Source organism: Euphorbia lathyris, chromosome 5 (assembly GCF_963576675.1).
Source record: "Euphorbia lathyris chromosome 5, ddEupLath1.1, whole genome shotgun sequence".
NCBI classification, from domain to species: Eukaryota; Viridiplantae; Streptophyta; class Magnoliopsida; order Malpighiales; family Euphorbiaceae; genus Euphorbia; species Euphorbia lathyris.
The window spans coordinates 42,237,880-42,250,683 of record NC_088914.1 but is presented as its reverse complement, the minus strand read 5'-3'; the positions used below and the strand labels follow the sequence as shown (position 1 = coordinate 42,250,683).

Below are 12,804 nucleotides of genomic sequence, written 5' to 3'. Positions count from 1 at the left end.
AAAAAATAAATAAAAAATACAAATAACAATAACATTAATAAGAACAAGTTAAAGAGATTATATGTATGTAAGTGAGGACTAAAGGCCATGTGACATAAGATAATTTGAAAGTGGGTTCAAATCTCATTTTTGATTTTTCCAAAAAAAAAAATCTTTTGGGTTTTTCACGTAACTTTTTCTTAACTTTTCAATTCATTTACAGTTATGGATATAATTGATTGAGTCGCTCATAGAAATTTACGTAAATTATGTCTATTTTTTTTTTTATAAAAGTAAATTTTATAAGAGCAATAATCCTTTTGCAATTGAATGCTAACTAAAGACAATTTCACATCCATTTTGCCATTAGATAAAATTGAGTGAAATTATGTGAGATAACGTATATTAAACCTATTAGGAGATTCAATCTCATTTCCCTTAAGTTGCAATTATGTAATATGTTTAATAATTTGATGAAAATGAAACAATATTGATGAAGAATTCTTGAAACTATATTTGATGAAAATGAAAATGCAATTACAATTCTTAAAACTCAACTAAAATGTGATGAATTCTTGAAATTCATATTTCATAATGATTTTATTAAAAATTAAATAATATGTTTAATAATTTGATGAAAATGAAACTATATTGATGAAGATAATAAATGATACCCCTCTATTGTTTTTTATAAGTCATTCTAGGTTGTTTCACACAGATTAAGAAACTCAATTAATGTAGATAAAAATTACTAATTTGGAATCCTTACTGTAGAGAGAATTTTTAATAAAATTGTCTAATTAAGAAAAACTCTCTCTCATCAATTTATTACTTCTCTCAAGAAAAACACGTCAAAAACAAAAACTCCCTCCCTCTCAATAATACGTTTCTTTCCCTCTGTAAATTCAGAAATACAATCTCTCTCAAATTTAAATTTCTCCCAAAAAATTTGATTGCTCTAATTTTAAAATTTAGCACCAAAAAATGGAATGAAGAGTCTCCATTTATATATGAACAAATTAAAGATTGATCATTGTACTCAACAATACGTTCTCTGGTTTTTATCCTTCATGGTTATAGATTGCTATCTTCTTCTTTTTTATCTGTTTTTTCTTCTCCAGTAATGAATTTTCTTTCATTGTCCATGGACAAAGTGACTGAAATAGAGCTAAATGTTGATATTAGTCATGGAGATTTTAGACAAAATGAAACAGGCTATATTCTACCAGGCCTTAATGGCTTTGAGGAAGCAGAAGCTTTGAGTATTGATCTCAATGGTATTTAATTCTTTTGTTTTTTTTTTCTTGTTCGATTTATGCTTCCTAAATCATACTTGAAGTGCTATATAAGTACTTGGCTTTTTCACTTTTATTAGTACTGTTTCTGACATTTGAAATCTCAATTATTTCTAATGGAGTTACCTTATACAATGGCACTTGAATCTATATACTTGCCACATGCTTTGAATCATTTGTTTTGAATTATGCAGATATAGAAGGTGAACATATACCATACCAAACAAGAGGAAATATTTATCCAATGCTCAACGTCGATCAATATACGATATGTTGTTACAGAAAAGCATTGATGGAAAATTACCTAAAGGGACGACCAAGTTAGTGGCATCAATATTTTCGGTTGGTATTCAGGCTGTTCAACGCATTTGGAAACATTGGAAAAATGACGGATTGCATGCTGATGTTTCGCATAGAAGGACAAAGAATTGCGGTCGTAAGAGAATTCAGATTGACTGGGATCGATTTCGTCAAATCCCTTTGCAGCAGCGGACAACCCTTAGCTCTTTAGCTTATGCAATGGGCATGAAAAGGACTACAATGTTTAGACGTTTGCAATATGGAGCAATACGAAGACATTCAAATGCTATAAAAGCTCTTTTAAAGGAAGAAAATAAGAGATCCCGATTGAAATTTTGCATATCAATGCTTGAAGAAAGCAGTATCTCACATGATCCAACGTTTAAAGAGATGTACAATATTGTCCATATTGATGAGAAATGGTTCCAGATGACAAAGAAAAATCAGAATTATTACTTACTATCGGATGAAGAAGATCCATTACGCACATGTAAAAGCAAAAACTTTATTGGGAAAGTCATGTTTCTAGTTGCCTTAGCTCGGCCAAGATTTGATGCTGAAAGAAATGAAACTTTCTCTGGGAAGATCGGTGTGTTTCCTTTGGTTACTCAAATTCCAGCCAAAAGGAACAATGTTAACAAAGCTGCGGGGACTTTAGAGACTAAACCAATAAATTCAATTACTAGAGATGTTATAAGGTCTTACTTGATCGGTAAAGTACTACATGCAATTAAGGAAAAATGGCCAAGAGTAGATTGTAGGGATCCAATATTTATTCAGCAAGACAATGCAAGAACACACATTGATCAAGATGATGAAGAATTTTGCCAAGCTGCTACCCAAGATGGGTTTAATATTCGTTTGATGTGTCAACCTGCTAACTCTCTAGATATGAATGTCTTGGATCTCGGATTTTTTTAGTGCAATTCAAGCTTTACAGTATAAGGAGTCACCAACTACAATTGATGAGCTTGTACATGCTGTGGTGAAATCGTATGAGGATTTTCCTTCATGGAAGTCCAACAAAATTTTTTTGACATTGCAACAGTGCATGATAGAAACAATGAAACTTCAAGGTTCCAACAAATACATAATTCCTCATATGAAAAAGGTAGTGTTAGAAAGAGAGAGCCAGCTTCCTACTCAACTAAAATGTGAGTCTGAGTTAGTACAAGAAGTACTTAATCATCTTACTACAACAACTTGATTCAGGTATATGGTTATAGTGTCTTTGTTAAGTAAATTTTGGTTAATTACTTTGCATAATTTAAAGGGAAAAGTACAAAAATAAACCTTGTGGTTACACCTGTTTTTGAATAACACCCATGTGGTTTAAAAGTTTGCAAAATGGTACTTTGAGGTTCACTCCGCTAGCAAACACATACCAAATTGACTAACGGTGTTAAAAGTCAAAGAGAAAAAGAATTAATTTGATCCTTATATTTATTTATTTTATAAATTAACCTTATTTATTATCTAATTATCACAAACAAACCCCAAAATAAAAAATAAAATTCAAGTATACCATCTTCTCCATCTCTTTAATTTCTTATTTTTTTTCTTTTTTCTCTCTCTACTCTCTTAATCTTTCTCTCTCTAAAATCAATCTCTCAATTGTACATCTGAATTCATCGTTGTTCATATCCTCCATCGACTTTCTCGCCAGAGAATCACCACCTGCCAAAACCAGTTCTCTTCCATTTTCTGTCTCGGATCGCAATAGAGCCAGTGTTTTCTTCTTCACGGCTGTGTATTTCTCCGATTGTGTTCTTCTGAGATGAATCTCTTCATCCTTAACAACCTTAGGATTCTCTTCCTCCGGAGCTGATTGAGCATTCACTTAAACAACAATCTGCTTATCGCAGAACGTATCCTCCTCAGATAATTGAATCTCTATTGCCGGAGAAACCATTGCTTTTGTTTCCTTGTCTGCTAATTTTTCATGGAGGTCGGAGGTGGAGGAAAGTGAGACATAGTGATCCTCAGATAATTGAATCTCCATTGCCGGAGAAACCACTGCTTTTGTTTCCTTGTCTGCTAATTTTAATTTCGTAGAGGCTGGAGGTGGAGGAAAGTGAGACGTAGTGATCGTAAAGATCAGACTGAGATGCCGCGTCGTTGTTTGAAAAATGGTAGATAATGAAAATAATTACGTTGATTAGGAAAAAACATAGATTTGGCGGTTAAAGAGGGAGAAATAGGCGGAGGAAATTTCTTTGAGGACTAGAAAATAAGGAAAGGAGCAGAGAAGAGCCAAGGCAGTGATCAAGCGATGGGAATAGAAAATATAGTTTGTGTTTCTGTTGTAGGTTCTAATGGCGTCGGCTTTCTCAGCCTTGACGGAGTCGAATTCGAAAGAAGACATTTCTGAGAATCGATTTGGGGTAAGCGGAGGTTGCTAGGCCAAGGCCAAGGCCAATATCGTTTTAATTAGGGTAAATAACACTTATAGTCCCTTAATGGGTGGTTGAGTTAATGTGTAAGGGTTGAATAATGAGTGTTTGTTTGGTGGTTCAATTGATTTTAGGAGAGAAAGATTATGAGAGAAGAGGAAAAAAAAAAAGAAATAAAATAAGAAATTAAAGAAATGGAGAAGATGGTATAATTGATTTTTATTTTTTATTTTGGGGTTTGTTTGTGATAATTAGATAATAAGGAGGGTTAATTTATAAAATAAACAAATATAAGGACCAAATTAACTCTTTTTCCTTTGACTTTTAACACCGTTAGTCAATTTAGTATGCGTTTGCTAACGGAATGAACCTCAAAGTACCATTTTGCAAACTTTTAAATCACATGGATGTTGTTCGAAAACAGGTGTAACCATAAGGTTTGTTTTTGTACTTTTCCCTAATTTAAATTAATTAGTCTTTATTGTATTATTGATCGTTGCAGGTATCAAAAACTTCATCTGCTATTTTTGCTCAGCTAGTGGAAAAGAGGAAAATTTATTGTTATTTGATTGTGTTTTAGGATTTCTAGTTAGATATATTTTTGTTCAGCAGCTTTTATTATTGTTTAATTTCATTGGAGTAGCTTTCTTAAACTGCATCAATGAGTGTTTAATCTGTCTTTATAATTTGGGTCCATGCCCTATCAAATTAGTTTGGGTTTATGCTATAATGTGTTCGATTACGTTAAACTATGTTTAATATAGCCTCTTTTTATGTTGATGTTCAATTATGTACTTGATTAAATTATGTTTAATAGAGTTTTTTTTATGTTGATGTTCAATTATGTTTATATTAAAGCTCATGTTATAAGAAAATTGAGACTGAATTTTGCTCTATCAAATTGAGGACAACCTGAATTTTATGTTTTCAGTGGGACTGAGTTTTGCTCTGTCAAATTGCTTAAGTGGGGCTGAATTTTATGTTTTAGTTAGGAGCAGCCTGAAGTTTATGTTTTATTTAGGAGCAGCCTGAATTTTATATTTTAAGTGGGACTAAATTTTGCTCTGTCAAATTGAGGACAACCTGAATTTTATGTTTTAAGTGGGATTGAATTTTGCTCTATCAAATTGCTTGCATAAACAGAAAAGAAATAACGATCAATAGGAGAAATCAATACTGGAAATTAGATTAAAAATGAAAAGAAGTTATTGTCACGAGGTTACAATTAACCTAGGATTCATAGGAAAGATATAAAGTATACATGAAATAAAAGAGAAGAAATCCCTTTCAGGGAACTTGTCGACCAAGCCATCGTCTTCCTAGGACTTAAGGATGAACAACCTAGAGGAATCCTTTGGAGCGTGGAGATGCAGTTCTTTAATGGAAGACGGAAGGAAGGAGGAAGCATTCTCAAGGTAGGGGGTAGGGTATTTTACACAAGCAAAAGATAAAGTTACATTATTAAAACGTCATATTTATAGATGTAGATGACCTGAACCTAATTCCAAAATGTTTCCCAATGCAGGTAGGAAGTCCGAGGCGTAGCAAAGGAGACGTGGGGCCGGGAATCGGCTAAAAAGCTGATTCCCGCAGGCCAACTCGACAGGCTGATTTTGCCCAACTCGCTGATTAACTCTCAGGGGTCCTCGAGACGCGATTTTCTACCGATTTTGACCCCGTTCAACCTGCACACACACACATCAAACTCCAAAAATCATTAGTCCGAAGGCTAAATTGACCCACCAATCTTTAGATTTGAGTAAAAACTCCTTTTGGTGTGACCTTTGGTGGATCCATTAGCCGAAATAAATAAAGTGAAGTTTAATTGTGTGCTATTTTGGCGATATTTTGCCTGAAAACACTCAGAAATGGCTAAAAACTACAAAAAGTAATAAGACGAGTGTGAAAACTAAACAACTGTACCTAAAGATAGGGGTTTTTGACCCATATCACTTCTTCATCTTTAGCCAAATAATTACTTGGTTGATTCGAAGAAGATGAAATGATGAAGGAGATACCATGAGTCCTAGCTTTTCAAACTCAAAAATGACAAATACACCATTTAGCAATAAAGATGAAAGAGTTTCAAAAATCTTAGGACTCATACATAGTTATGTATATGGTCATATGTCTACACAAGTTAGGGGTGGGTATAACTACTTCATTAGCTTCAAAGTTGCTCACTCTACCTTTGGATACATTTATTTTATGAAATATAAACCTGATGCATTTGAAAGGTTCAAACAATTCAAGAATGAAGTATAAAAGCAAACTAGAAAGAACATCAAGAGACTATGATATCATCGTGGTGGCAAATATCTATCCAGTGAGTTTTTAGATTATCCAAAGGAGACTGATATCCTCTCATAATGGACTTCTCCTTGTTGAAACATAATTTCCATATTGATTTTGATTGTGACAAAAATATTAAATTACATTAATATCTCGATAATTAATAACACATTAAAATAAAATGTTGATTTATTTATACTAATGTGTTTGTTGAAGTGTTTGATAATATAAGCTTTAGCTCAAAGAAATTAAGTTGGGCCTTAAGGCTTAAATCCAAGCCCATTTCACACAGACTTGTGAATCAAAGCTTCAGCCCAGCCTTTAGAAGGATCCAGAAGCCTTCCATTCATCTCAAAGATAAGATCATTTTCGGAAGACAAAGATCAAGCCACGTTGGACAGAATCAACCACGCTGGACAAGATCAAGAGTTGACTTATGCGCAACTGACAATGCCATACCAGATAAGGAAAGTTTCAGAACCAACAGACAACTTGTCTCCTAGTCAACCTAAGAACTTTGCCTGATTTAGTTAGACCAAACAGTCTGCCTCCGACCAACTTTGAAGCACAGCACAACAGACAACCAATGGTAAAGGATAGAAGATCATTGATTGTTGGCACTGGCCTTTGAGTACTGAAAATGACAGTCGAATGTTTTCCCTCTCAACGGTTATTTTGAATTTCGAATTCAACCCAGCCTCAAGTGTCAACTATAAAAGGCCTCTCATTTACAACATTGGAACTTGATCTTCAACGCACAAAAACTCTGATTGAATCATTCCTTGAAGTTCTAAGCAAAGAAAATCAATAACTGTTACACACACCTTTATACTCGTTTGTGTAATCATTTCTTTAAGTTCCTTCAAAGTGTTCTTAGTTTAGAACAAACATTATCAATTCTTTAGAATAGTTCGGAAGCTTTGTTTGTTCGGTATTTAGCAAACAGAGTTAGATAGTTCGGAGTATAGGATTATAGAGGAAGGTACTCTGTAATTTCTCAACAACTATTGTAAGGGTTTGTGCTCTACCAGAAAGAGCTCAGTAATGGATTAAAGCTCGGAAGAAGAATTCTGAGGACTGGATGTAGGCAAGAGGCTGAACCAGGATAAATCGGCTGAGTATCATTTTCTAACTCTTACTCCTTATAACTTATTGCTTTTAATTCAGAACCATTAACTAGTCAGAGTTATATCTTAAACACGTGCAAAGTTTGGAAGTCTCCTAAGTGTTATCTTTCGAACGAAGGGCAGAAGCAATCTTAGTTGGTAATCAACTAAAGTTGCCTCTGAACTTTAATATTTGCACTCTGAGTTGTGCTGTGAGAAACGTTTTACACTTGGCAAAAAAATTTAAGTCTTAAATAGTTCCATTAACCCCCTTGGAACTAATTCTCACATAACTAAGGGGACCAACACTCCTTATACACCATAACACAATAATGTTTTGGAAAGAAGGGATCACACTTTATTAGATATGGTGCGTACCATGATGGGTTCAGCAACTCTCCCATCTCCACCCTCAATCGAGTTCCAATTATGTCTGCCTCCGTAACTCCTTTTAAACTGTTCAAATGTAGGAAACCAAACTTCTCATTTATGAGAATTTGGGGGTGTTCGGGATACATTAAACCTATTGTAAGTCTGATAAATGTGTCTTCCTTGGATACCCAAAGGAAATGGTTGGGTATTACTTTTATCATCTAGATGAACATAAAGTAATTGTACCCAAACATGATGTCTTTTCAGAAAAAGAGAGTCTACTCGAAAAGCATGCAGATTATGTGATTGAACTTGACAGAGTGCAATAATAGAGTGATTTTTTTTAAACAGTGGAAAAGCTGGTGGGAGCCTAACCTGTAATACAATTGGAAACACAGAAGGCATGAGTACATCGTAGGTCTGGTAGGATTCATCAAAACCTAGAGAGATATTGATTTCTAGTGGGAGATAATAACACATATCATAGACAATGAACTTACAAACTACGAGGATGTCCTGGACAGTCCAAACTTTGATAAATGGCTAAAAGCCATGAATCTGAAATGGACTCCATGTACCAAAACCAAGTTTGGACCTTGGTGGCGCCACCTGATGGAATTGTTCCTATAGGGTGCAGATGGGTCTTCAAGAAGAAGACCGATATGGATGGTAATGTTAATACCTATAAGGTTTGGATGGTAGCTAAAGGATATCGTCAAGAATAAGGAGCTGACTATGATAAGAACTTTTCTCATGTATCCATATCAATAGGAGAGAGAAATCCTTATGCCGAAATTTATGTAGTATATTAAGGTTAATTGATTTTTAGAGTAATTGTAATTAGATTATAATTATCTATAAATTAATTAAACAAGTTAGAAACTAAATAGGAAATATAAATATTTATCCTTTAAGTATTTATATTAATTCCATATATCTATATATTATAGAGTGGGGAATAAATAGTTATTCCGATTCCTATTTGGTTTAGCTTTACCTTATGTGATTAGAAGACTAATTAGCTACTAAAATAAAAGCCATGTATATACCTATAGTGCTCTAGATTTTTAGCCAACACTAAGCTAATCTTAGCCTGTCACGTCCGTGTCCTTAATTTTTTTATTTATTATATCCTAAACCTTAAGTTGTATTATATTCGTTTTAGGATTAGTCGATTAAATTGGGTGTTACAGGTATAGTTTTGAGGGTAATTGCACATTTTTATAACAATTATAAGTTTAGGGTAAGTTTTAAAAAAATTAGATTTTTGGAGGACCAAAGTGAATAATTATCCACTCAAATCAAGGCCTATATATAGGATAAATTCAGAATTATTGATCATTTTGATCAAAACACTACCTTCTACATTGTTCTTTCTCCATTTTCTCTCATTTCTCCTCCACCTTCAACCACCACCAAAAACAGGACAGCTCCACCGTTTTGGGTGTTGCCAGAGATCTAACCGTCCAAATCACCTCAAATTTTAACTGGAGACTCGAGACACATAGAAGCAACTTCTGACCGGAGGGAGTTTGATTTGGAGTAGTTTACAAAGAATACGGGCTAGGCACATTTGGGACAGATTTAGGGTTTTGGTGGTGTTGTTCTTAATTTAGGCTAAGGTAAGTAACTATCAACTAGTTTTTGGTTTGCATGTATAAATATATGTATATTGAGCTATAAATTTTCTTGAATTTGTCTCCCCTAGAAATGATTTGAGTATTGGTTGTTTATTTGAGTTTGTGTTCAAGTTTGAAGAAAATGAGTTCACAATGGTAATTTTTGGACTATTCTGATTCATACCTTGATGTTGAATTGGTTTTCTTAAGAGTTTGATTATGATTTAGTTCAATTGATGTTGAAATTGGTTTCCCTAAGGGTTTAAATGCTATTTGGGTTCAATTGATGTTGATTGAATTTCATTAAGAGTTTGAATGTTATTTTGGTTCAATTAGTGTTCAATTGGATTTGTTTAAGGGTTTTAATGTTATTTTGGTTCAATTAGTGTTCAGTTGGATTTCTTTAAGGGTTTTAATGATATTTTGATCAATTAGTGTTAAATTGGATTTCTTCAGGGGTTCAATTGCTATTTTGGTTCTGTAAATGTTGGATTTCGATTTATTGATGATTGTAGTAAAGTTTGATCCATTTGATGAGAAAATGTATACAATTGAAGTTTGGTTGGATTTTGGGTAAAATTTGTATCCATCAGGAGTAGTCCGGACGGGTGGTTTGATATTTGAAGACCATGTTCAGTGAGGAACATGGCCTGTGTACACAGTCAAAAGACCTAGTCGGGTATTGTCACACCCGACCCAAAACGACATCGGGCATGAAGGAAAAATATGATAACGAACTTCGGACAGCCTGAAAGTCGTATCTAATAGATAAAAATTTATTCGGACTCCCTAAAATTTATTTGATTATTTGGCTTGGACTTGATAATTCTATCAAGCTTCCTACGTATCCCGAACATCTTTTAATCTTTAAACCGGGAATCGAAGCCACGTAGTTCTACCTATTTTAGGTACTTCTCTTAATTAGGTAGTTCTCTTAACTTATGAACTCATTTTCACTTATTGACACGTTGAATGACATGCTAATACTTTAATTGTATATTTCACTTTGTTATCATCTTTATATATCGATATATCATTTTATCAAAACGAATCAAATTAAATAACCATTTTATCAAACTAGCTCATAATGAAAGAAACGTTTTATGTAACCAGTTCGTAATCAAAGAAACGTTTTATCAAACAAACTCGTAATCAAATAAATTTCTTTAACAAACCAACTCGTAATCAATCAAACGTAAAACATTATAATTCAAATCATCAAGCATTTCCAAAACGTAATATAAAATTTGCGTGTGTGTCCATCCTCGAATTCCACCCGTGTAGCTTATCATAACATCAATCATATGAATAATCGAGATATCTCATTCATATCTCGCATTGCCTAACGTTAGGACTACCAGTCGTGCACTCTGGCCATACCGCCCTTAGGTATGGTCTTACAATTACTACCCCTACCCCGGGCAATCCTAGATGGACAAAACCATTTTGTCTTTCAAAATATCACAACTCATTAAAATCATATTTGGACTTCAATCCAAAATAATAACAACCGCAATAACTTTATCAATCCAAAAAAAATCGCATCAGATCATCAAACCAAATTTCCAAAAATACCATTATAATAAATAATTATTCTTCAAATAATCAAAATCAAAAGTACATGAATATTTTAAACAATTTACTAAAACGTCACTATAATTTAAAACTGAAACTTATTTTTATCTGTTACCGGAATAGTTATTTTAGACCGAATATATCGTTATACTCGTTATATTAATAATAAACTCTACTTGGACTAATTTTATATTCAATCTCTTGTACAATTTTATATTCTACTTTATACCGACTCTAACTAACAATTATCGATATTCTTTCTAATTTATAACTTATTTTAATTCGATAATTTAACGTAACTTAATTATTATATAATATTAAAATTTCAATCAACATTTTTATCAGACTATTTATGTTCGTCACCGAAATTATAAACTGTAACACTAAATTTTATAACTTATTTTAATTCGATAATTTAACCAATTTGAGTAATATAAAAGTAATGATAATTAACTTCTTGAAAAATAAATAAGAGAATAAACTTAATTATTAAAATGACATAAAAGAAAATCAACTCCAAAAGATCAATTCCAAAATGATAACTCATTTTATTTAGAAACCATATTATATTACCTAGTTATATCATATAAGAGTTTATAATAAACATCATACATCTACTTTTAATATATAGAGTATTTAATTGCATCAAAATCAATTAATTCATTCAACTTACTTAGATTTTGTCTCTATTGAGAATTGGAGCATTTAACTATCAAAGATTTTCCTCTTGTGTTTTTTTTTTCCCCGCATATCATTACTCCCCATTTTATACACATGTGACCATAGCCTAACCCATTAATATTCTAAGCTTTATACACATGTCACACTTGTTACATGCTAGATGACACATGGAGAACACATGGTGACTTAATGTTATAATAATAAAAGAATTTAAACTAATTAATTATTATTATTTTAATCATTATTCATTAATCATTTTATCCAAATGATAGGTTGACATAAAATATGAATAAATTTTCATATGTCATTAAATGGTTTAGTACTACCATTTTCTATTTGAAATTTGATTGCACTTTATTATACTCATATGATAAATATATACATGATTTGGTAATAATAATATAAAATCAATTTTTATCCTTTTAATTATAATTTTTTATAAAACTTACCCAAAACTTTTTAAGTTAAACTTAAAAACATTAAATTAAACCCGATAAATTAAACCCAAAAGTATATTTAAATTCGTAATTAATTAACACTATAAAAATTATATTATAATTTATATCGAAGATTAGAATTTTATACACGGACGTGACAGGTATTGGCAGCGAAGTGTTGGGTAAAACCAATACGGGATTAGGCATGGTTACAGAGACGTCTCGATTATGTTTGCGTGTTGTGGATTGGTTTACGAGGGGATACTCGGTGATGGATATGATATTGAATTTGATTCGAACTTCGGTTTTTTAGTAAATGTTTATATAAGAATCGTTGTGTTTTGATTAAGTTTGATTTGAGGTTATTGATTAAAATTCTGTTTTAATTGGATGTTGTTTACAAGTTAATAAGTTAATAAGTTTAAGGTTTGGTTTGGTTAAATGTTTTCACAAATGTATACATATAATTATTTTACGTAACAACTAGTTTCTATAGTTGATAGTTGCTTACTGAGATTTTTGTCTCATATTTTCAAATGTTTTAATGTTTTTAGGCGAAGAAGTACGAGGTACTGAGGGAAGTGTTCGACACTAGGGCGAGGATTGGATACGGCCACGATTGTCCAAGTCGTCTTCTAGGGTATTGCATACCATTTTGTACATGTAGATATAGGTTTGTTTTGTGCTTGTGAATGTTTAGGCACCCGAGTTGCAAATTTTGGAAGGATAAAGAAGTTGTGGTATGCCGGATTTTG

General features: G+C 32.5%; 1 protein-coding gene across 1 annotated transcript; it reads left to right on the top strand.

Moving 5' to 3' along the window:
- The first annotated feature begins 513 nt into the window (after positions 1-513).
- On the top strand, positions 514-4,579 carry LOC136230562 (uncharacterized). The gene is made up of 3 exons (XM_066019667.1): positions 514-1,256; positions 1,469-2,786; positions 4,470-4,579. Exon 2 carries the CDS (start codon positions 1,545-1,547, stop codon positions 2,493-2,495), a length of 951 nt encoding a protein of 316 aa, XP_065875739.1. The 5' UTR covers positions 514-1,256; positions 1,469-1,544; the 3' UTR covers positions 2,496-2,786; positions 4,470-4,579.
- The last annotated feature ends 8,225 nt before the right edge of the window (positions 4,580-12,804 follow it).

Bases quoted from the DNA above. Each gene is read 5' to 3' on its own strand.
- LOC136230562 (XM_066019667.1), top strand. From the start codon at position 1,545: ATGTTGTTACAGAAAAGCATTGATGGAAAATTACCTAAAGGGACGACC.